Here is a 26,902-nt window from a genome sequence, read left to right as displayed (position 1 = left end):
TACATGACCACCATTATGTATACTATTTTTATCATTGGATTTGTATCATTAGTTTTGTATCATTGGATTCATGTCGAGGGATTTGTCATGTTCGAGACTTTTGTTTCTTGTATGATTTTTTTTAGCATGAATATATTATACGATTGACCATATATATGTGTATAAGTGATTGATGATATGATTATATGGGTATGACATACTTCTTTTGGTCACACTATAAATTGGAAATGATTGATGAAGTCAACATGTAATAATTGGATGGAAAAGATATGATTTCAATTAGCTTCGTCGTGTGGAACAGCCGATCATGAGCTTATGCCTGGGACAGCCTTCATGGGCTTAGGCATGAAAATTTGATCCGAAAAACATCATGAACATTTGATCCGAGAAAGATCATAGATATTCGATCCGATAAAGATCGTCACACGATCTTGGTTAGTCCAAAGCTAGAAAGTTAAAAGTTATCAAATTGGAATTATGGATAAAAAGAAACAAATGTTAAGACCAGATGGATTTATGTTGAATAAAAGATCTTACCTGATGGCATGTGATGATCTATTGCTTGATTATATGTTTGATGCATGTTATTTCAGATATGTGTTATGACTTTTCATAATTTCATCTTGATATGCTTATTGATATATTTTTAAAATATCTATTATTTTGGTGTAGATGTATGGTGATTCTTACTGAATTGAAAAAGCTCATATCCCTATCTTGTTTTTTTCAGAGACTCCAGAAACTTAGTTCGGATGGGTTGGGCGAGAAGTCGAGCATCGGAACTCTTAATGCTTAGTCAAATTTTCTAATACCATTAGACATTTGAATATTTGTAATTGAACAAGTTGGCTATTTATTTTGATATATCAACTTGGTTGACATGATTGGTATTTATTTGATTATTTGAAAATATTTAAATTTATATTTATTTTAGGACTTACATGATTTCTAAGGCATCGTTCCAGGGTTCATGCGGCCGTGTCACGTGGCCGAACTAGGTGCTGGGTTCGAAGCGTGATAGAGTAGTATCAGAGCCTAGATATCAGGATCCTAAGATTTAATTTGAGGAGAGTGGACACAGGTAGACCTCTAGATTGAGTAAAGTTAATATGCGGCATATTTTTGACATATGTATAAATCAATTAAGACTAAAATAAGTTAGGAGACGCTAATAATAACCTATGTAGGTTGTTATAGTGCTAGAGACTGACCGTGGGCGTAATAGAAGGCCTATTCGATTTATTGATGGCTCTAATGCTTGAGAGCCTTCTAGGCAGCAGGAACATGCTCCACCCTCACTGGCCAGTGATACACATCCGCAAGAGTTTCCTAACAAGCCCATTGAAAACACTCCAGGGATGGAGACTCCGAGTGAACCTGAAATTTAACTCGGAGAACACATTACTGCATCCCAATTAATGCAAATATTGGTCCAACAACAAGCTGCTGCGAGGGAAGATATGAGAAAAATATTGAAGGCACAGTAGGGACAACAACAGCAGATCATGCAATAACTAACGTAAGAGCGACAACCGCAGCAGCAATAAGGAGATATAAATTAATAGGAGCATTAAATCAATTTGATAGACTTCAAGAAGTATGCACCACCAACATTCACAGGAACCTCAAACCCCATGAAAGCTGAATATTGGTTGAAGGCAATTGAAAGTCTTCCAAGCCCTAAGATGTCCTGTTAAGGAGGTCAACTTTACCACTTTCATGTTACAAGGCGAGGCAGCCGATTGATGAAAAATGAAGATCGAAAAGTTAGGACCAAATGACACACCGTTCACATGGGAAGAATTCAAAAAGATCTTTTATGAGAGATATTTTTCTCAGAGTATCCGACTTCAAAAGTTCCAAGAGTTCGATCGATTGGAACAGGACCACATGACGGTTGCTTAATATGCGGCCAAATTTGAAGAACTATCTAAATATGCTCCAGCACTGATAGCTAAAGAGGGTGTACGGGCCAGAAAATTTGAAAATGGACTTAAGGGTCAAATCCAGCAGTAGGTGACTGTGTTTGAACTGCCCACCTATAAGGAAGTTGTTAACAAATGTTTAATAATAAAGAAGGGGCTTGATGATGCTCAAACTACGAGAGAGAAAAGTTAGAAAAAAAGAGGCCAATCGAATGAGTCTCCAAACCCAAATAGTGAACTTTCAAGCCAAAGACTTCGAACCCAAATCAGACTGCTAATGAAGGCAAAACACAATCCCAAGATACCATTCAATGTTACAGATGTGGAGGACCCTATCTTAGGCGAGATTGCACATGGCCTGGAGAAATGTGTTACAAATGTGGATGGGATGGCCATAAGACGATTGTTTTTCACAGTGGAAGAAAATCTCTGAAGCAACAGACACTTCAGTATTTTCAGAATGTCCCCACAAATCAAGCACCTCAAAACGGACGACCGCAAGATGAGGGATAACAAAAGTCTAGAATCCAAGGACAAGTCTACACACACGCAACAGGATGCCAATGCCTTTAACTCAGTGGTGATAGATATTGAACTGACCCCTTATCTTCCTTTTTAGAGTACATGCCATGAGATGTTATGAGTTATATGCTTTCAATATAGACATATAGGTAAGGATGATAAATGTGTGGTATGAAATCATGTGACAGTTATGATTAAAATATCATCCAATAATGTATATGTTCTGTTTGACCCTGGTGTACCCACTCCTTTATATCAGCCAGTTCTGTTAAGAGGAACAATGAGTTGACTTCTGTACCCTTAGGAACCAATCTATGTGTGTCTACGCCAAGTGGAGATATCATATTGGTTAACTCAGTTTGCAAAGATTGCATTCTGAGTATTGAGGATAGAGAGATGAAAGCAGACTTATAAGTCCCAGAGATGAAGGACTTTAATTTAATCCTGAGGATGGATCAATTAGCAGCATATCATGCCATTATTGATTGTTTTGAAAAGATAGTAAGGTTCCAAATTTCGGGCCAATTGGAGTTTAGTTTTGTGAGAGATAAATTTTCCTTCTATCCAAAGTTAATCTCAGCTATTCATGCCAAGCAACTTCTTGGGAAGGGGCGTCAAGAATTTCTGGCCACTGTAATAGACATCCAGCATAAGGAGCTCGAGTTGGAGGATATTCCTATTATAAGGGATCTTTTGATGTTTTCCAGATGATCTACCAGGGCTACATCCTGATAGAGAGATTGAATTTTCTATCGAATTAACTCCTGGCACTGGTCCAATTTTCAAAGCATCGTATCAAATGGCAACTTTTGAAGCATTGTATGGTAGGAAGTGTAGATCTCCTATTTATTAGGATGTAGGAGAGAGCTAGAGTTCTAAGTGGGTGACCATGTTTTTCTAAGAATTTGTTCCACTAAAGATGTGATGAAATTTGGAGTTTGTGGCAAATTGAGTCCTAGATTTGTGGATCCTTTTGAGATTTTGGACAGAGTTGGAGAGATTGTATATTAGATAGCATTACCACCAACCTTGTCAGGTGTGCATGATGTATTTCATGTGTTGACGTTAAGAAAGTATGTTCAGAAGGATCTGACCTATGACGAGTATCCGATATAGATTGTTAATAGAAAGCATCAGATATTACAGCATCGAACCATACCTTATGTAAAGATACAATGTAGCAACCATAGTGAAAGAGAAGCTACATGAGAACTCGAAGTAGAAATGAAGGCTAAATATCTATAGGTCTTCAAAACTTCAGATATGTTAATTTCGAGGACGAAATTATTCTAAGAGAGGGGAGAATGTAATAATCCTGCCTATTGGGCTCTTGGACCCAGCCTAACCCAATTGAGCCCATTCCCACCTAAAACACGTGTGTGGCACGTGGGAGGAGAGAAGGAAGAAGACTCCTAACCGAAGTCTTCATCCCTCCCGATTTCATCAAGATCGGGGCAAAGGGGAGTCCCAATTAGCTCAGAAAATCCATCTATAAAAAGGCCCCATCCCCCTCCCTTGGATCTCCACCTTGGATAGTTTGAGGAGCTGTCAGAAATTGTTTGGGATCCTTGAGGTTGTTTGTGGGTTGCCGCAGGGAAAAGGGTCGCCGAAACTCTTCTATAGCCATCGGAGCAAAGGTAAGCTCCTTTTCTTTTTCTCTAATTTGGTAGTTCCCTCGTCGCCAGCATGCGATTGAAGTCGGCAAGTCGCTGGTTTAGTCAAAACAGGGCAGCTCTTGTTTTCTTCTTGGTTTCGCCTATCAGCACCAGTAATAGCCACCGTTGGGGGCCGTCGTCAAGGCCGTGGCTTCGCCGCCATCAGGAACCACCGTGGGGGGCCGGCCTAGTCTTCCATGGCCAAGCGTGAGAGAGGAAGAATGGGGAGCAAAACCCCCCCTATTGAAGAGAAGAAGAGGAGAAGAGAAGGCTTTTCTCTCTCTTCTTTGGTTTATTTAATAAAATAATTTTTTTTATTAGTTAGTCAATCAATTAATTAATTAATTTCCCTCTTGGATGGGTTATGGAAAATTCTGAAAGGGAAAAAAATTATAAGACTGGAGTGTGGACCCTGGTGAACCCCAATAGAAGGTTCTAGGTATTTAATTGAATTTATTTGACTTATTTTGTAAATATTAATTTGAATAATATAGGAGAGTAATCTATCGGATAGGAGAACATCGAGCAAGATCTTTAATACCAGATCATAACATAGTGAGTTCAGTTTATCGCCAATTGAGGTAAGAATTCATGTACATGATCACCATTATATATATTTTTTTATAATTAGATTTGTATCATTGAATTCATGTTGATGGATTTGTCATGTTCGAGACTTTTGTTTCTTGTATAATTTTTTGTAGCATAAGTACATTATATGATTGACCATATATATGTGTATAAGTGATTGATGATACGATTATATGGGTATGACATACTTCTTTTGGTCACACTGTAAATTGAACATTATTGATGAAGTCAACATGTAATAAGTGGATAGAAAAGATAAGGTTTGGACTAGCCTCGTCATGTGGAATAGTCAATCAGGAGATTATGCTTTGAACAGCCTCCATGGGCTTAGACGTGGAAATTTGATCCGAAAAGGATCATGAACATTTGATCCAAAAAAGAGCAAGAGAAATTTGATCCGAAAAAGATCACAAAAATTCGATCCGATAAAGATCGTCGCATGATCTTGGTTAGTCTAAAGCCAGAATGTTAAAGGTTATCAAATTGGAATTGTGAAAAAGAGAAAACATATGTTAAGACTAGATGGACTTATGTGGAATAAAAGACCTTACCTGATGGCATGTGATGATCTATTGCTTGATTATATATTCGATGCATGTTTTTTTAGATATGTGTTATGAGTTTTCATAATTTCATCTCGATATGCTTATTGCTATATTTTTAATATCTCTATTATTTTGGTGTAGATGTATGGTGATTTTTACTAAGCTGGAAAAGCTCATATCCCTATGTTATTTTTTTTTAGAGACTCCGGAAGCTTAGTTCGGATGGGTTGGGCAAGAAGTCGAGTATCCGAACTCTTAGTACTTTGTTAAATTTTCTGATACCATTGGATATTTGAATATTTGTAATTGAATAAGTTGGCTATTTATTTTGATTGGTCAACTTAGTTGACATGATTGGTATTTATTTGATTATTTGAAAATATTTGAATTTATACTTATTTTAGGCCTTACATGATCTCTAAGGCATCGCTCTAGGATTCGTGCGGCCATGTCACGTGGCCAACCTAGGTGCTGGGTTCGGGGTGTGACACTAAATAGAAATACTTAGCATATGAGGATCTATAAAGCTAACACTATACACACATATATGTAAGAATTTATCAAGATATAATACTTGGACACCTTACTGGTTCTAGCATTTCATTTCTACTAGAAGTAAATGAAACAAGAGGTACAATTCCTCATGCATTTATTTAGAAATCAACTTATTCATAATATATTAAGATGACCACAAATTTCTGATCATTTTTCTCACGTCTCCTATTCTCCTGTCAGTCTTTTGTGATATTCTAATACCTTATATGATCTCCTTTTCTGTTTCTGATCTTCATTAGCTATATGTGCAGAATGAGATATTCAAAAGCTTAGATAAACTTGCCCTTTTGCTCTGACTGAAGGGTTCTGCATGTTTTGGAAATTTTGTTAGCAACATAGACACAAAGAAGGGGTTTCGGATGTTTTTTTTTATTTTTATTTTTCTTCCCCGAGCGGGGGGCGGGGGGTGTGGAGGGCAAAAGGGTCTGCACATGTGGGCAATGTTGGTCTAAGTAGGGATTTAGCACAAGTAGAAGAGCTGGAGAAGTTTTTCTCGCCAACATGGGTATACATTTGTAAGACATCCCATCTATCATCCTTTGAATCAACCCACAAGGTGAGCATCTAACCTTTGTGCATTTACATCATCTTAGATAGCTCAAGGTTCAAAACATCGAGTATCAAACTAGTAAAAACCAAGCATGAGTATGCAGGTGCCATATCGTGCATAGTATCAATGAAGGGTATTGATCACCTTAAAAGGACACAGCCTATGCACCCTAGCATGACCTATTTTGACCACCAATATCATTTTCCCCTTTATGTTCTATTGTCTTGATTGGATGTTTTTTGCAAGAAATATGATAGAAACACTGACTTAAGTGCCTTAGTCATGGCTTTCAATGTGCGTTGAAGTTTATGTATTGCATGTTTGTCTCACTGGAATTAAGATGCATTTGAGACATGATTTTTGCTGGTATAGGTTTTTTGGTTAACCCAAAATCCCAAATTTACTTTATATTAGCAAATGTTGTTAAATGTTAAATCTACCAACAAGATAAAGCCCCCAAGAAATCAAAGGTGATTTACCAAGCTAGAACTAACATTCTAGCCATTGAGAATGCTTGAGTCCTACAGAAAATGGATTTTGAAAGCTCTAGTCTTATCCCTCAGCTCATTCACACCATCAAATGATGGAGAACAAACTAAAAAAATAAATAAATTATAAAATCATTCTGAACAATACCAGGTACCAGGCGATACTGGTTGGTTCAGTTCAGTTTAGGGGTGATTTTGTCCCAATCTGCCCATATCAGGCTGATACAAGTGCTTCAGGTTGCTTCAGCTGATTCTAGGGTGTACCAACCCCTCAGATGCTAGCTAAAGACTGGTATGACCGACATGTCAATCCTTAAGACAAACATGATTGAATTTTTTTCTCTCGCTGCATTTTCCTCTATCATGTACACCAAACTGCAAGCTTCACCCATAACTGTCTTCTGTTCTTTTGTTTCCAGAGAAAAGTGGTTCCTTGACCCTTCAAAATTCCTAACAGAGTCTTCCCTTGAAATCTAAATATCTAGTAAATATAGGCTCCACTAAAACCCACCTAAATTTGGATAGTATAGAGGGTTCAAGCTTATAATAATACCATTGACATCTCTTGCCCACAAACCACATTAACCTAGTCTATCCTCTCTAAGCTTCTCTCCATATCCTCCCTTTATGCAAACCTGTTTGTGAATGATAACCCACTTCTTATCCAAGGATGACAGAGAGGGGATTTTGGCATTGGAGGATAAGGGAAGACCTGATAATTTCTACGAGAAGAAAGATAATGCAAAAAGGGTTAATGAAGGAGAAGGAATAATGGAGACAAGAAGGACTTGGTGTTTATTTTGCAAAGAAGTGGCATCTCATATAGAGGTTTCAAAAATCTATTTTTGAAGCATCTCAAACAATGGACTAGAACAAATTCCTCAACTTCATCTCAGTTTCAGATATTATCTTTTAGAAAATAGCTTATCCTCATTGACAGAACTGTACTAAAGTGATTTCCAGGGATCTTCTAAGACTCGTACATCTATTCATGTCATCGGTCATGATTGTCTTTGAAAAAACAAAAATGAAAGATATGCAAGTTACATTGTTCAAAGTACACAGGATATGTTATATGAAGTAAAATATAACAAAACGTCAATAAAATACTAATTACTTCACCCATAAATCTTTGAATTTTAGAAATAATTCCATCTAATTTTTCAGGAAAATACTTGGATAGCCTCCCAAAAGTGGATGCCATATACCACTCATGAATTACCAAGGCCACTTAAAAGTCTTAAAATGTTTTTGAAGAATCTCCATGGATAATCCTTTCCTCTGAATATATCAATGAATCAAACTTTTGGTTAGAGTTTTAAATTGAAATTGACCTGATTGCAATGTCCAATAATCTAAACAACCTTAAACACTGATAGGAAAACTATTTATCAGCCACATGCAATACAATACAGCAGATAAAGAAACAAGCTGCAGCTAATGCTTTGAATGGTGTAGGACAGAGGAAAAACAAAAAGCTACACTTCTATAATTCACAAAAGCAAGAGGTAAGAACATTTGACATGTACATCAGTCTGTGATACTTGCAGTCACATACAGAGCATCACAAGCAAATAAGAACAACATCAATTATTAGAGAAAAACATACCAGGTAGGCTCCTCAATTCAATTTGGATACCTAATAATCTTCTGCAAGACAACGGTCCTTGCCTTCCCTATATCTCTGCTGCACCGGTCTGCTTGCTGACGCAAATCCTCGATGCTCTTCGTAAACACCTCCAGCTTCTCCTTGATCTCCTGAATTCCAAACTTAACTGCCTCCTCATCCCTGAGGGCGAAGTCAGCATTATCCAACAGCATATTAATCTGAGCCTCCAAGCAATCGACGAGCACACGGATGCTATCCAAGTCCTTTATAACAATGTAGGTGCGCACCTGCATGGAGCTCAGAATCTCCTTTTGCCCTTCCACTGCCTGCTGGTAGCCCTTGAACAATGAGTCGATCCATTTTCCCATCGACCCCACAGGAATGGAGGCTGCAGCAGCCAAAGCTGCAGCAACATGTGGTGCAGCCACTACAGCGGTCACCACCGAGCAAATAATAAGGGTGGCGAAGGCGGCCATGAAAATTATACTCGAGACCTTCCTCCATGCCTTGATTGATTTCAGCTTCTTGTCGAGCTTGTTCTTCCGCTGCTTTATCTTCTCGAGCATCGACTGCTGCTGCCTAGAGACCGACTGAAACACCTGGAAGAATTCCTCTGTAAAAGGATCGCCGGCAGCCTTGAAGTGCCTCAATTCCTCTATAGTCCTTAAATACTTCTTCTTGCAGTCTTCTTCCACCACCTCCTCCTCCTCTTCCTCGAAGCGCTGGAGGGCAACATGGATGATCAATTGGCTGTCCCGGGCCTTATTGAGGCACTTCTCGAGGGCGGTGCAGAAGTCTAGGGTCTGGAGGCTGTTCTCAAAGTACTCCTCGACGAGCTTGAAGAGCTCGGGGTTCTTCCAGATGTCCTCCTTGCCCTCGAGGATGACCTTGACCACCTCTTCGTTCATCTCGAGGAGGCACCCAGTGACCGCCCTGAGGGAGTCAAAGGAGAGGGAGCGGACCTCCACGCCGTGGGCGAGGGTGGAGATGACGTGGCTGGTGCGCTCCTGGAGAGTGGAGTCGAAGGACCGGAGCTCCGGATCCAGGCGGCATGCCGTTTCGTAGGAGCTCAGCTCGGCCAAGTACTCCATACCGTTGTGGCCGCCGAAGGCGGCGCCGCCCCCGGCGGAGGCGCTGGTGGCGCCGCCACCATCGACGTTGAGGACTGGCGCCGTTCCAGTGCTGAGCTGACCGCCCATATCGGTCGAGATCTAAGATTTCTATCCAACCCAAAAATCCAACCTTCAGTCGATAGAGAGATAAAGGAGAGATTTTTATCTATCGAAATGCTTCAATTCAACGTAAAGTTGGAAACTTTAGACAGAAGAATGACGAATCTGAGTGGAAAAATTCTCTTTTATGGGATTAAACAGGAAAGGTCGAAACTTTCGAGTGATAATTAAGAAGGAGAAGAGGGAGAAGAGGCCATTGTGGGAGATGGGAGGTGTTGGAAGTGGGGGAGAGAGGAGGAAAAGGGGTTTAAAAGGGAAAGGGAGATGGAAAGCGGGAAGAAGGGACAAAAGAGGAAGAGTGTGGGATTTGGAGATGACTTGTACGCATGAGAAATGAGGAGAGGAGCGATGTGGTCGGCAATGGAGATCACAAGAAGCGACTTAATCTCTCTCTCTCTCTCTCTCTCTCTCTCTCTCTCTCTGCTTGCAGTTTGCAAGCGGGAAGCAAACCAAGGAGAGGTTGGCGCGAGGAAGAGTGTGGGGGAAGAAAGCAATTAAGGAAGACTCGAAGGAGAAAAGAGGTGGAGAGGTTGGGGGCAGTGGAAGGAAGTTTCCCAGGTGCGACCACAAAGCCAATGTTTTCGCGTCTAGAATGTCCGAATCGTCCTAAATCCCATTTATGAGTTTTGTCCTTTCCATATCAGGTGTTGACGTTTTCGTGCTTGAAGTCTCTGCCTTCCTTTTTGGTTTCTATAAAAATTATAATTTGATTGCTGGGCTTTAATTGAGTCTTTGAGATGGCGAGCATGACATTGATATCATCGATGGATTTACTTGACTAGTTGATCTAACCATTTTCATTCTACCAGTTGATTCAATTTTCACTTTGGTTTATATCAAGAAAATACTTTTTGGCTTGCAGGTTGTGTATTTTATTATCATAATTTTATTATCAATTTTCCTATTCTGTTGTTTTGCTTGTCAATTTTTTTGATCATCTGGACTACAAATGAATAAAAAGAAGCACGCTAACGAGCCTGGAATTCTAGAAATTAAATTATGTTTAAGGGCAGCTTTGCTAATTCAATTAAGAGTTGGTGTCTATAAAATGAAAAAAAATTAAAATAACATATCTAAATCAAGTAGAGCTTGCTGATTCTGAAACAATAGAAAGATAAATTATGAAAATATTTTCTCAATTTTAATTTAATTTTATTTATATTTTTTGTATTTTAAAAAATATTAAATCGATCTTTCTATTTAACGAACTGTTTTAATATAATTCCGATGTTCACTTAGGTGCTGTTGGTATTAACTTGCTGTTACAAAAGATGAAAATGCCTCTTCCTCATTTGAAATGGGTTTAGATTGTAACCCTCCCAATTCTGAGAGTTTAATCTTTCACCTCCTTTGCTTTTATCTTCCTTTCTCCAATAAATTTTTAGCGACCATCACCATCCCATCCTCCACTCAGGTCCGATAGCCCCTTCTTTGCCGTATACGATAGTGGTAGGTATTTAAAAAGCTAGTTACTCTCTATCATGGTAATGAAGGATCTTCTCCTCTTCTTTAGCCGGTAATATCTTTTTTTCTTAATTTTTTTTTATAAAATTATGATTTAGTGAATATTGTATGTTGTGGTATCTCTTTATTGGCTTACTTAAATTAAGGCAACATAACCATAAATTTAGAGATGAAATTTAGATTTTTCCTTATACAATGTGTTCTGCAATATTTTCCTTGCACAATAATGTAATGCCATTGATTTTTGGATATGACATCATATTACTATACAATGTTCGTTGATACGTGTTTCATAATGGTCTCTCTTATCTATGATCTTTATTTGAATTATCTCACGGCCCATTGATAAAAGATTGTGGTCCCTCTGTGTGTTTGTGCTTGTATTTGTATTGTTCATGTATATAAAAAATTATTTTTAGATTGATGTGGTCCTTCATAAGTAATTTTTTTTAATATGTGACTCTTTGTTGTGATCCGACTATAGACTTATGTTTTATCTTTTTCAATGCAAAAAGAAAAATATTGAAAAGTATCAAAATATGTTCTCTTTTAATTTTTAAAGTATTGATTGATGTTTTTGACTTTTTAAAATGTACAATACATGGTGAAAGTAATTTTTTATCCATTTTTTGGACTAATGTTTCAATATTTTTGGACTGATGTTTCACTTTCTTAAACACTACTTTTTGATTTGTTGTTTAAGTTTGTTAACATTTGAAACATTAAAATTCTATTTGGACTAATATTTTAGTTTGTTAAGCACTATTTTTTCAATGCACAATGACTTTATTTCAGTTTTTTCATTGAAAGTTCAATTTATTTGGGACTAATATGTACCTATACAATGAACATAATACAATTCCAATAAGCAAATATGCTGAAAAATGCCCAAATAGTTTCTCATTACATAAATCATTAGAGATTATAAGTTAATCTTGAAATATCTCCAAAAACAAAATATCTACTTCTGGAACAAATTTCAAACATTCAATATAGCATACTTAGTACATTTAAAACTCATACTTGATTATATATAAAGCTATAATAATCCAGCATAGCATATAGATAACAATTCATTTGGTCTTTTTTTTGTAGCTTGAAATTTGGGCCTCGAGCTTTCTATTTTGTTGCAATAGCCAATTAAAAAAATCCTTGTCTTTTGCATTTGAAGGTGGATCATGCTAATAAAATTAATCACAACCCTCATTTGTCTTAAAAACAATCTAGGATTAGAGATTAAAGCTAAAAATCAGATAATAAATCAAAAATGAGAAAAACAACAACATCCCTTATATATCCTACATCCAAAGAAACGTCGATCAAGATTTTCAATGGTCCATGAGGTTCTCAAAGATGATTTAATTCCACAATGATAAAAATCGATAATCTAAGAGGATAAGTAACCAGAAGAATTTGATTAGAAAGCCTTCATAATCTCCTTCTTCCTCTGGAACCCTCCCTTTTGCATACACTTGATTTAGGATTTCTTCTCCTCCCCGCTTGATTTAGATTTCTTTTTTTCTCCTTGTTTGATTTAGGATAATCAGTATCCATAATCTTGGGTCATGTGATGTCTCACATATTTTGAATTTTTTGGCGCGATGACTAACACGTCTCTAGTAAATGATATTAACAATATTTTTATCATTTCATAAAAAATATGGTATAATATCAAAATTACGTAACATCATTAAGTTAACAGAGATAGACAGTAAAACTATATTAGAATAATTCGTTAAATAAAATGATTAGTTTGATATTTTTTAAAGTATAGAGAATACAATTACAATCAAGTTAAAGTCGTGGAGATATTCCTCTAACTTATTTTAAAAAGAGTGAGTGAGAGAGAGAGAGAGAGAGAGAGAGGTGTATAAGATACCTGTAAATGAATCACATAACGAGTTGGCAAAAGTAGAGCACAAAAAATAAAAAATCATAGTTTCAAGTTCGATAAAGCACTATCGAGCATCATTAGCCAATATGGCAAAGGAATGGCCCAGCGACCATGTGCGACCATGTCATTTAATTGCATCATTATAAGTAATCTTGGTGCTTCTGTGACTATATGGCCCACTAACAAGAAAATTCAACATAAAGTTAGCTTTTTCTTCGCTTTTTTAATTTTTATGGCCTAAGAGAGGAAGGGGATGATTAGACTATGATAAAATATCATTGAGTCATACACATTGGTCAATCATGAGTAAAGCATTGGTGCTCTGTCTCATTAGAAATTGTTAGCTATTGCTTGATATCCTACGGGCCAACATGTCCCAAGTGACTTGGTCAAGCTTTCAAATTGTTTTCAGAAAGAACTTGTTGATGGGTGACGGTTGATTGCGTGCATTTAAATGGTTAATGCTGAAAGCCTTGAGAGTACTGCTTTTAATTATGTTTTAATAATTGGCTAACCATGTGAAACTCTTTGAATGATAAGAATCGTCTGTTAGTATTAAAACAAAGAGCTATCATGTAAAGCAACACCATCTGTGCACGTCTATGCTTAACAAAAGATGAGGCAGATGGGCAAATACATAAAAAAGTAAAATGGTTTGCAAGGTTGTGTTTGCATCAAAATTTATGTTTCTTCCATCATCTCATTTAGTAATGACACTAGGTATTCATTTAAGCATATTTCCTATTTTCAAGGGATATTCAATAAATTAAAAAAGAAATGATATTTGTCAAAGCAGGAGTTTCTTTAGTGTATGAACCCAAAATAACAAACGGATGAGGAAGGGAAAAAAAAGATTAAAAGAAACAATGATTTTTTCAACCATCTTTAATGTTTACCATCATTAGAATAAGTGTCTAATGAAATTTATTATAAAATGATCGAGTTTCAAGCATTTCCAAAATCCCATGACCTTTTTGATTTCGAGAATTTATATGCTCTACAATCACATATTTACAAAATCATCATCATCATTAAAAGGATATTTTTGAAAAAAAAAATACTACTAATTCACATTCTGTGCGAAGTTCCAAAACCTATCTTCTCCATAAATTTTCATTTCATATAAAATATAGGAAATGTCTTCTCATAGAAAGAGATCGTTTTTCATTCTCTCTCTTCTTAAAATTCCAACTAAACAAAAGGCTTCCTCTTTACTTTTCAAAAATTATCTCTTTCTTCCTCCACTTCTCATGAATGAAATGAATCCTATAGTTTTCTTGCTTTAGTAACGGGCTCCTTCGAGTGCAATTAACCACCAGATTAAGGTAATATTGGTTGGTTTATACTTACTAATAAATACGATGCTCTTGATACCGTGCATTTCATGTTGTTCCTGATACAGGTCTTACTCATGCATCTATCAAAAGGAAATTTCTATGAGGATTACCAAAAAGTTTTCCTTTGCAGCTAGCACTACCTTCTGGGAGAAGCGAGTGCCTCTAGAAACCGGTTTTCGTTGCTAGTAGACATATATCTGGAAATTTGATCCCATATAGGCTGACTCCTTTGGGGTGAACCCTTGGCCCCGTATGGGACCTAGATTTACCTGACTATCCTCACCCCCAGATTTTGTTTTATAATTTAGATGACCATCTACTTTGAAACATAGAAGTAATCTCATGGGAGATGACTTGAAGACCTGGTTGCAAGCAGAATAATTTTTTTGTGCCAACTTCTTGCTATATCTGATTGATACAACTACTAGTAGGATAACATGGATGAGTTCGGATAATGTAAAATTAATGATTGAAATAAATATTTTTATTTCTATTTAGAGGGCATTTGGTTCGTAATCGAAATCAAAATAGGAATGAGAATGGGAATGGCTTGGAATCGAAATGGCCAAATTTCTCGAAGCATTTGGTTCGTGACCGGAATCAGAATCGAAATTAAAATTGAAATGAAAAATTGAATCCATAAAGAAGAGTAGGGATTGAGTTCTATATAGATTGACCCATTTCCATTCCATCCAAGAATCGAAATCGGAATGGGATTCCTCCCAACCAAACGGTTGGAATAGGAGGCACCCATTCCGATTCCAATTCCAGACCCCCATTTTTTCCAACCAAACACCCTCTTAGTCATTGCTCTATGGTCATGCAATGTTGCAGATTCATAATATCAAAATAGCTTTTCTACACATGGTAGTAAGATTGTGTATATTTGAATTTTCCCAGGACCTACAGCGACGAGAGCTTCATATATTGGATAGTTGTATTTTTTTAATAATTATCAGACATATAATAATATCTTTTTGGATGAAAAAGTGTATTATTTTTCACAATTTAATTACTTTTTGTGATAAATGACTATTTTAGTCTTTTTGCTAACCAAATGGGGATAAGATAAGGGGATAGATCAAATTCCCCAGACAATTTACCAAGAATAATATCTCCTTGTTACAGTTTGAATGGTTTTGCATCTAGAGATAAGACAAGATGACTAGTTTATCCCAGCCCTGATCAACAAATTAAATTGGGCCATTGAACTTGACTAAGAAGATTCTTACATCTAATACCTTGTGCTAATTTATTTTCTTTTTGTAGATAATTATCTTGTATTTCAATTAGTTATGTATGTAGAAGGATGTACTTGCTAGTCGAATGTATTTTTCTAAGGTTAGGTATAAATTTGATTTGAATGATTTTATCGAAGAGGAATAAGTAAATAAAAAAAGTAGTGTTAGCTATTTTGAGATTTTGCCTTTATTATTTATTTAATCTAGCTTCCTGTTTTGATATGACAAGGGTTACATTTTGAAATAAAACAAGGTAAATATGTTCTATTCAGATTTATTTCATGTTATTTACCAACCAAACAAGGTATGAAACATGAAAGTACTTCATTCACTTCCACTACTCAATTTGGAATTTGCAAATTATTAAATGCTTCTAAATACCCTATCATTATATAATCACAACATTCACATTAAAGTTGCAATATTTGATCAACCTCAAAATTTCATATCTATTCAAAATCATATACCAAGCCTTCAACGGCCTCTTCATTAATTTGACAACCTAATAATTTCCTACAAGTATTTTGACTAGCATGCTGCACAAAAATGATACTTCATAGTAAAATATTAGCATGACCAACCATTAAAGACCATATATAGACCCTATATAACTTTGGACCTCTATTACAATACCTTTTCTGTAGTCCTTTAAATTAGCATTATGAGATTCAAGAATACTAAATTCTACAGTCTTGCTTATGATCTTAAGGCTCGCAATGATCTTGCCAAGGATTTGCTAGTGCATGATGGTGGTACAAATAAAAGAATATATCACCTAAGGATTAAGCTATAATTTCACCAAATGCTTGATCCATGTTCTAGTGAACATTAGTTAAATTCTTTGGAGTGCTAATCTTTTTCGTGGCATGTTAAATTCTTGACTATAGCTTATTTTTTCAAGTTACCCAATTTGATTTTGTATATATATTTCTTTAAAAACTAGGCTTCATTAAACTATTGGCATATGTAAGTGTCTACATCACAACAGTCCAAGGATTGGATATTGGTACATTCTTATTCATTTCCATATTTTTTAGTGAATATAAATATAGATCCAGATAATAAACGATAAATACAGTTCTTTTTCTAAATTGACACGGACACAAATAGAATATTAAACATATCCATATTTGATTTAAAAGGATACATATATAAGTTGGATATTAGTTATATCCATTTTTCTCTATCCAAATATAGATATAAATCAAATTTTGAGTAGAATTCAATAATGAAATTAATATAAATAACATAATCATAAAAGATTGAAATAAAATCCATTATCAAGGTTGCATATGTTGCATAATTATTAGGTAATGACCTAAGATGTAATTATTAAACCTGCATAGCAACCAATTAATTGGATAAGAATCTCGATTTTATAAAAAAATATTATAAATTATTTAAATAAAATATATAATATAAAAATAAAAAATTATATTAAATACTATTATTACTTTTTAATTGCAGCATAAATAAAAAGAATTATGAATTATCTACATTTAGGAAACTTGAAAGAAAAAATTATATACAAAGTATTTAATATTTTAAAATATTTTAATCAAAAAGGCTTTGAAAGCACCATAAAGAATATAATAAATTTATTTATTTTTATTTTATTATTAAAAATGATTAAATTTTTATAAAAAATTGAAATAATAATATATGAAATTTTATAATATATTTGAAATAAGAATATTTTATAACATAAATAAGCTTTGAATAAGTATAATAAACTCTGATTGTATAACAATGTAAAATGTTGTCATAATGGTTGGTTAATATCTGACCTATTTTCTTTGATTCCTTCATATTCTTTTATTGGATATTGGATTTGGATTTTAAATAAGAAAAAAAAAATCCAGGTCCATATATGGATGATTGAACAATATCTGATTCATTTTTAGCCTAACTCCATTGAAGATCTGCTTCGATTCATTCTATATTCTTTTATCATATACCATATCCGGATTTGGATTCAAATTTAAAAAAAAAAAAATTCAAATCAAGATTTATATCCGGATGATAAAATATTATCTGATCCTTCTTTTTTTCAATTCCTTTTATATTGTTTTATCGAATATTGGATCTGGATTTGGATTTCAAATATGCAAAAAATTTAAAATCGAAATCCATATAATTTGGATGATTAAATAATATCCGGCCCATTTTCATCGTGGACCCAAAACTTAAAGAGGATTATGTTTGAATTTTCTTCTAGATCCTGACAATTGATTAATCACATCAAGTGTTGCTCCAAATGCTATAGAATTATAAAATCCGCGGATGTATTGGTTGAGTATCTGTCTGGTGGTATTAGATCTAGGTTTGGGCATCCAACGTGTCCACATGTGAAAAGCTAGAGAGAATGAAACAAAAATGATAACAAAAGATGGTTGGTGGTGAAATGATGAGATGCTGAAGGAAAATAGACTATTGCAAAAGAAAAAAAATTAATTAATAATTTATTAAAAAATAAAATATGCATTGTACTCTACAATTTATATTACATAATTATCAATTTAAGTTACTCTCGGTGGAGTTTACTTTTATTAGATCATACCAAATCCAGATTCATTTTGGATTAGACCCATATTCTCTCTGTTGTTGCTTAGCTCTGGTATCGCCGCATTGGGAGATCGGCTGGATATCATGGTAGATAGAGGCTGCCCTTTATAGTGGTCGGATCTGTAAGAAAAATCCGCTAGTCGGAGCGTGTTCGACAGGAGACCATCCAATGCCTAAGTCAGCTAGAGTACAAGGAATAGATGAAGGGAAGAAGAGAAGAGAAAGAGCGGGAGGAGAGCTCTGGGTCCTCTATTAAACTTGCCTCTTTTGACTTTATTTGAGGATTCTCTTTTTATATAGAGATAGAGTAGTAGGCTGCTGCGCTGGGTTCTCGTAGGCTACCAGGGGTCTAGCTAGGCTATGATCTAATTGGCCACTGGAAGCTGCCCTAGTCTACAGCACCACGATTTGACAGGTTATTATGTCGCCCACTATCCTATACTTAAGGTTGTTAGTCATGGGCTTTGATGGCCAGTCGCGCCTGCAGACCGGTTTGGTTAGTCGTGGGTATCAGTTGTAGGCCACGCTCCCATCTGAAAAGCTGGCGGAGTGTCCCAGGAACCGTGCATATGGTCGAGTGGGTTCGTGACCAAAGGTCGAGGCGAGGTTGAGACCTCACCTTGGATGTATCAGCATCTGCACAACACCTAAGGCATCACCCCATATTATCGATTGGCTCTCAACCTCGAGTCAGCAATAGACCAAGATGGGGGGTCAGGTGTTGGCTGACCCACAATGCTCTCTGGCTCTAGGTGCCTAGGCACTCCCCTGATATCTTGGCATGGTCTCGCCCAGCTGGGACATTGGTGGGCAACCAATCATGACCCGAAGAAAGGAGGTGGGGTCTGATAATCGGGCAGCCCCCATAATAGTTGCCCTCCACTGTTGAGCTGGGAGAGGCTTTCCTGCTTTGGGTGAAGGGAGTAGCCAGCCATTGATGTCGATCTGATATTTTCTCTTGGAACATTCATGGTGGATAGAGTCTTGAGAGTACTCCCATCCTGATTTGTTATATATCGGGCACAGATTGGTCTCATACTGCGTCTCACTGACTGTTGAAGGTGATTCGCTTCGCAAATCATATGGTGAAGGATCGTTAGTTTGAGAGCCTCAAGATACATGGCTTTTAATGCTGACATTTTTCAGAAATGATGTTTTGTTGGAGGGGACAATTGGGGCTCTATTCCTTGGGAGGTGTGGTCTCCAAAGCCTCTCAAGTGGTGATGCTTGTTGTGCAATCAGGGAGGTGATGGGATGCGCTCAGGTCCACCTCTCCTATAAATAGGGGTTCCATCACTTGAAGCTAGTTTGTCTTTTCAACGGGCATCCAATTGAAGTTTTTCATCTCTATTTTCTTTACTCCATTGTCAGAGTTTTTCTAATCTTGCAAAAGAGGATTTTCTCTAAGTGGTGAAAACCTTATCTCCTTCTATTTAAGTTGAACTGCTATTATGTAGTTGGTATTTCATTGAATAACCCTCATAGGTGCCAGGACTTGCAGCTGAATGGATATTGGAGCTAACTCATAAAGAAGCTATGTATCGAGGTTGGGCTTGTCGACCTTTTGAGGTCAAGTCTTAGCTGATGCTGTGGCATCATTCATCTATCACCCAGATAGTGAGGTCGGATGTCAACCATCTGCTGTCAGATATTATGGTCGAGTATCAACCGACCACGATTATCATTGTTGTGGTCGGATATCAACCAACCATGATTGTCATCATTGTGATCGGGTGTTAGCCAACCATGATTGTCATCATTGTGGTTGGGTATCAGCCAACTATGATTTGTTTGGTTCTCAGCTGAACACTTTTGAATGGCTTATTGGTCCACATAATTACTGTAGATAGGCTTTTGTGCAACTACTTCATGAAAAGCTACATGCAAATAAAATACTTTATTATAATATAATCATTAAGGATAAAATTTATTGATAGTACATTCGAAAGGTTTTCTGCATTCCACGTGTGGGGTATTTGGGAGCTGCTATGGTTCTCAAGATTATATGCTCCTGATCTGAGCACTTTTTTGATCTGATAAGAGCCTTCCCAATTTGGAGATAATTTCTCCTGTTTAGTCGGCTTGGAGACCTCAGCTTGTCTTAGGACGAGATCTCCTTATCGAAAAGTCTTGGACTTGACTCGAGTGTTGTAATAATGAGCCACTCATTATTGGCATGCTGTCATTTTTAACCAAACCCATTCTCGAGTCTCATCAATTAAATCAAGATCGGCATGTCATTGATCTGAGTTGCTCTGCTCATCGTAGCACTCCACTTTTACAAATGGAAGATTGATCTCCATGAAAATCATTACTTCAGTTCTGAATGCTAAGTTGAATGGGGTTTCCCTAGTTGGGATCTAGGGTATAGTCTGGTAGGCCCACAGAACACTGGATAATTTTTTCACCCGAAATCTTTTGGCTTGGCTTAGCCTCATCTTTAGACCTTACAGGATGGTCCTATTCGTCACCTCAACTTTTTCTCGTTTGATTATGCATGTGCCACTGAAGTTAGTCTATGCTTGACGTGGAGCTCTTCATAGAATTTTTTGAATTTTGGATTGTCGAATTGACATCCATTATTCATAACAATCACTCATGATAGATCGAATCAGCAAATGATTGATTTTCGTAAGAAGTCTCTGACCTTATTCTTGGTGATTTGAGCCAGTGGCTCTACCTCCATTCATTTGGTAAAGCCGTCGATTGCCATGATAAGGAATTTCTACTGACCAATTGTCTGTGAAAAGGAACCAAGGATATCCACTCCCTACTGGGTGAAAGACTAGGGCATTATAATCGGAGTCAGCTGGCTTATAGGTAGCCTCTAGACATGGCATATCTTTGGCATTGATCACATTTCTAGATCAAATCGATTGCATCTTGATGTATTGTAGACCAATAGTATCTTTGTTGGAGAACTTTGTAGACCAGCAATTTACCCTCCAAGTGATTTTCACAGATGCCTTCGTGCACCTCTTGGAGGGCATAGTGGCATCGAAGGGGTGAAGATATTTGAGCAGGGGTAAGGAGAATGATTTATGACATAATTTTCCTTCCAAAAGTATGTATCGAGATGCTGTACATCTTAGCCATCATACTTTTAAGGGATCACTGGGAAGAACTTCATCCACCAAGCAGTCGACGATGGGGTCTATCTAGCTTAGCTGTTGTTCCACAGGTAGGGCCTCCTCTGCATTGTCGATGCTCGATTTCTTGAGGTGTTCTATGTATGCCTTTTCGAACCCATCATATCTCGAGGTGGCGAGGTGAGATAAGATGTCTGTCCAAGCATTCTCCACCCTCTGAATATGAGCAATCTCAAAGTAGTTGAAATATGATTGCAAGATTTGTAACTTTTGGAGAAATCTTGCCATAGTAGGGTCTCAGGCCGCATACTCACCTTGAACTTGCCCAGCCACTAGCTGTGAGTCAGTAAGGGCTTTCAACCTCTTCACCTCGAGTTTTTAGGTGATCTTTAGTAGGGGTTCGTGTTCGGCCTGATTATTGGAGGCATCGAAGGTGAACCGAAGGGCAGACTCCACCACTCTTTTCAAATTGATCGAGATGAGCCCGGCTTCGCTCCCTTGGGAGTTCGAGGTATCGTTGATGTGTAGGATCCAGATGGACTCGAGGATTTACTCATCAGCTCCATCCATAGTCGCTTTGTCCTTGAAGATAGTGCACTTGATCATAAAGTTGGCTAGAATTTGAGCTTTCATCGAAGGTCGAAGGTGATAAGAGACGTCGAACTCACTAAGCTTAACTATCCACTTCGCCATCCTCTCTAAGATGTCGGGTCGCTATAACAAAGCTCTCAAAGGCTGATCAGTCAGAACCAAAATCAAGTATGCTTGGAAATAAGGCCTTAGTTACTGCATCGAGTTGACGAGTGTATAGACTATCTTCTCCACCCGGGAGTATTTTGTCTCGATATCATGTAGAACTTGACTCACATAGTAGATCGGGTTCTGCATTCCCTTCTTATCTTCTCAAACTAAGATCAAACTGATGGTCTCTCCTGAGGCCACAAGGTATATGTATAGGGTCTCTCTCTTGTGGGGCTCCATCAACAATGGAGGTGTACCTAGATACTTTTTCAGCTCTTCGAAGGCTTCTTGGCACCCATCTGACCAGATGAAATCTTTCATCCATCAAAAGATTTTAAAGAAGAGGAGATATTTCTCCTCCAATTTCGAGATAAACCAGCTGAGAGCCCCAATGTGTCCAGTCAGATGCTGAACCTCCTTCCTTGAAGTTGGGTGCTTCATGTCGAGGATCGCTTATATCTTTTCTGAATTAACCTCAATTCCTCATCTTGTGATCATAAAGTTGAGGAATTTTTTTGAGGTGATGTTGAAGGTGCACTTACTCGAGTTTAGCTTCATCTGATGCCACCTCAATATAGTGAAAGCTTCTTCTAAGTCGCTTATGTGTCGATCATCCTTGATGCTTTTTACCAACATATCATCAACATAGACTTTAATATTCTGACCGATTTGATTCTTGAAAATCTTATTGATGAGCCACTGATAAGTAGCTCCAGTATTTTTTATCTCAAACAATATGATCTTGTAGCGGTATTGGCCTTTCTTGATCATAAGATCATCTTTTTCTCATCCTCGGATGACATCTGAATCTAGTTACATTTGAAAAAGGCATCCATAAAACTTAACAATTTGTGCTCTGACGTCATATCCACTAGTTGGTTGATTTGGGATCAGGGAAGTTGTCCTTCGGACAAGCCTTATACAATTTGGTGAAGTTGATGCAAATTTTTCACTTTCCATTGACTTTCTTGATCATGATGATATTGGCCAACCACTCTGGGTAATGCACTTTTTGGATGAAGTTGACAGCTAGTAGCTTATTGACTTCTTTGCCAATGGCCAGTTGTCTTTTTGGGGTAAAGCTTCTCTTTTTTTGCCAAACAAGTTTGTGCACTGGATCGATGTTTAACTTATGCACAATTACTTCAGAGAGATTCCTGACATGTTTGAGATCGATCAAGCAAAGATATCTGCATTCTTGTATAGAAAGCTTAGGAGTTGGTCATGAAACTCGACTGTCAGCAACGATCCAAGCTGAATAGTCTTCATGGGTCCTCATCCCAAAGTGGGGCTGAGACTAGTTGCTCGATGGGTTTGCCTTGGCCTTCTAGGTCTCAGGGGTCCTGTCTCTCAATTGGTAAAGTTTCTTATCGCTTATTCCCTCTGATCATCATTATGAAATATTATCGAGTGAGTTATTGGTCTCCTCACATCTTGTCCATCTTGTTATTCATCGAGAAGCATACGAGTAGGTGGCAAGTTGATACTATCACTTGGAGGGCATTCAAACTGGGTCGGCCTAAGATCACTTTGTAGGTTGAAGGTATATGGGCGATAAAGAAAGTCAGCTGCATGATGGCTTGTCTAGATTTTCGTTCCCCGATGACCAATAGAACTATCTCTCCCTTCGCCTTCATCTAGTTGTCAGAAAACCTGATAAAGGGGTGTTCACCCTCTTTTATCGATCCACAGATAGGTTCATTCGAGAGAATATATCGTAGAATAAGACATCAGCAAAACTTTCATTATTGACTAGGATCCTTTTTATATCATGATTTGCTATTGTCATTGAAACGACAATAGCATCATTATGGGAAGTTTGTATTCTCCACACATCATCATAAAAAAAAAAAATAATATTGTCACCCCATTGCTTCTTGGAGGTGGGCTCCAGGTTCCTCAACTCTCCCAGATCTGCAGCCCCCTGCGATCATGTGAATTATGCCAGTTGTTTGTTGGTTGCTTGTCCTTTCGTCGGCCAGGGGTCGAGTTGGCTGGTCAATCGCTATATGGGCCTCACGGTCATGGATGAAGTTCTTGAGATAGCCACGCCTTATCAGGGCTTCTATCTTGTTCTTTAACTAAATACAGTCTTTCGTGTCATAGCCATGATCTCGGTGGAACCGACAGTATTTCTTATAGTCACATGCAATGGGAGGGGCCTTTATTGGCCAAGGCCGCTAGAGGTACTTTTGCCCCTCAATCTTCATAAGAATATGCGCACAGGGGGCCAAAAGAGGGGTGTACCTGTCGAACTTATCGATTTTATATGCCGAACTCTTTGGCCTAGGACTCAATCACTACCAAGGAGCTTTCCTCCTGACACAGGTTCTATTTGGCTCCTCCTGAGCTTGCTTCCATCTCGAAGACCTTCTTCTCTCAGCCTCTCATTTACCCAAGCGTATTTCAGTGCTTGGGTAAGGAGCTCGGCATAGGTCCTTGAAACTTGTCTAGAAAAAAGATTAGCTTGGACCTTCACTGGCCTCGCTTCATGGCTAACATGGCCACTGCTTCATTTAGGTTGTGAATCTCTAAGGTGGTTGCATTGAAGCATACCATGTCATCCTTCAGGGACTCCCCTTTTCGCTATTAGATTGAGAAGAGGCTATTGGAGTTTTGTGGCTACCTTCTATTGCTGCTGAAATGTACCACGAACTGGCTTATCTAACTATTCAAAGAAACAGATCATATCTGACGGTAGACCTGAGTACCAGACCCGAGTGGACTTCTTGAGAGTCATCAAAAAAATCAGACAAAAAAGGGCATCCATTGTCCCCTAGATCATCATGAGAGCTTTGTAGCTCTCGAGGTGATTAAGTGGGTCAGAGGAGCCGTTGAAGGGCTCCAACTGTGGCATCTTGAACTGAGGAGAGATCGATTATTCTATGATTCTCTTGGAGAAAGAACGATGGGTGTTGAACTCGAGGCCATTCGTCTGACCTCTACGGCCCTCCTGTGGCTTCGTGAGTCGCTAATCGAGCTCTTGGAGCTTCTGATCATAATCATCCAGTTGACGAGTATCATTGTGTTGTCATGAGTATGTTGGAGTTGAGTTTTTTTCGGATGATTCGGACAAGAACCGATGGCACTTCTCCCACTTTGAACTTTGGTGCTATGGAGAAGCTCACCAAACTAGAAGGTCAGAAAGATGGGACTATCCAGCAAGTTGAGATCATTAGTTGTGGTGGGATAGAAAATGGAAAGACCTTGCTCCTCAGACCGTGGTTGCAGGTTCCCCACCTACTGGGGCCCTTGGATGGTGGTTGACAAGATTTGAACTTGCCATAGTAGCGTGGTGAACTACTGCTCATCCACCACCATGACTGGATGGGCAGATGTAGGCTCGGCTACTGGGTAGATCATTCCTCTTGTCATGAGGAATGCTGACCAGAGTTGGCCGAAGCATTCCATGCTCTTGTTCTCACCATTTCCTCCCTTAAAGTCGATGATTGGACCTCCTCATCTGGCATACCAATCTAGTGCCACTCGACTTTGGTAGTACTGCATCAAAAGATTGGCCAGACATCTCGATGGGTGGAGGCCGCCCTCCACGATGGTCGGACCTACAAGAAAAGCCTACTCATCAGAGCATGTCTAGAGGATCCGCTCATCAGAGCATATCCAACGGGGGATGCTCCGATGCCTAAGTCAGTCGGAGTTTAAGAAATAGATGAAGATAAGAAGAGATGAGAAAGAGTGGGAGGAAAGCTCTGGATCCTCTGTTGGACTTATCTCTCTCAACCTTATCTGAGGGTTTTCTTTTTTACCTCTTTATATAGAGATAGAGCCATAGGCTGCTGCATGGGAGTCGCGTAAGCCACCAAAAACATGGTAGGCCATGATCTAACTGGCCATTGGAGGCTGCCCGAGCTTGCTGTGCCATGATTTGATAGATTATTATATGACCCACTACCCCATGCTCAGGATTGTTGTTGTGGCCTCTAGTAGCTAGCATGCTCTCATGTCGGATTGGTTAGTCGTGGGTGTCAGTCGTAGACCGCACCCGTATCTAAAAAACTGGTGAAGTGTCTCAGGGATCATGCATACGGTCAGGCAAATTGGTGCTTGACATCGGAGGAGTGGGGCCAAGATCTCACTTCGGATGTGTCAACGTCCGAACAACAAGTGAGGCATCACCTGTTACTGTCGGCCAGCTCCCGACCCAGGGTCGACAACAAATCGTGATGGGGGTTGGGGGCCAGCTGATGCCACAGTGCCATTTGGCCCTGGGCGCTTGGACTCTCTTTTGATACTCTAGCATGGTCTCGTCCTGCTGAGATATTGGTCGGCGACTGATCGTGATATGAAGAAAGAAGATGGGATCCGATAATCAGGTAGCCTCTGTAACACTACCTAAAGTCCACAACAACAAATAGGATTTGTATCTACGAGTCTAAATGATAGCTCTAGCCCAACTTGACAAAAACCAATGAAATACTCTGGTGGCAGTAGGAGCGGTGCTCAGCCAAATACCGACTTTCAGTGGTGATCAATAATGGATGATTGTTAACATTTTTTAAAAAAATAAAGAAAAATCACTCTGATTTAACTATTTCATTAAAGATTTAAAATATTTTATAATGATCATAGTTAGATTATTATTTTAAAAGCTTGAAATATGTGGATTTTCTATGAGGGAAGGGATTTTAATTAATATTATTCAATTTTGAGAATGAGAAAAGAAAAATATTTATAATAGCTTTTGGACCAATGGATAAAAGTCAGTTAGGCTTACCAAGCAAAAAAAAACTAAAAAATATGCCTCTAAAACTTAAAAATTTTAATGAAAGGAGGGAGAAAGACACCATTTTACAAAGATAGGATGATGAGACATAATATATTAAAAAATAATCTTAAATTATTTTTTTTCAATATTTAGAATTTAAATTTTAATTAAAT

The 26,902-nt window shown here is 37.9% G+C and overlaps 1 protein-coding gene across 2 annotated transcripts in view; it reads right to left on the bottom strand.

Moving 5' to 3' along the window:
• LOC105060953 (UPF0496 protein 1) overlaps positions 1 to 10,248 on the bottom strand; it is a 42,743-nt gene extending 32,495 nt beyond the window's left edge. For both annotated transcript variants that reach the window (XM_029260668.2, XM_010944845.4), the window contains exon 1: positions 8,441 to 10,248. In XM_029260668.2, coding sequence (XP_029116501.1) covers positions 8,458 to 9,639 — 1,182 coding nt within the window. In that variant the 5' untranslated portion in view covers positions 9,640 to 10,248 and the 3' untranslated portion in view covers positions 8,441 to 8,457. The remainder of the gene's footprint in view (positions 1 to 8,440) is intronic.
• Between the last annotated feature and the right edge of the window lie 16,654 nt (positions 10,249 to 26,902).

The sequence above is a fragment of the Elaeis guineensis genome, chromosome 13, assembly GCF_000442705.2.
Source record: "Elaeis guineensis isolate ETL-2024a chromosome 13, EG11, whole genome shotgun sequence".
Lineage (NCBI taxonomy): Eukaryota > Viridiplantae > Streptophyta > Magnoliopsida > Arecales > Arecaceae > Elaeis > Elaeis guineensis.
This window is presented reverse-complemented; position numbering and strand designations above follow the sequence as displayed.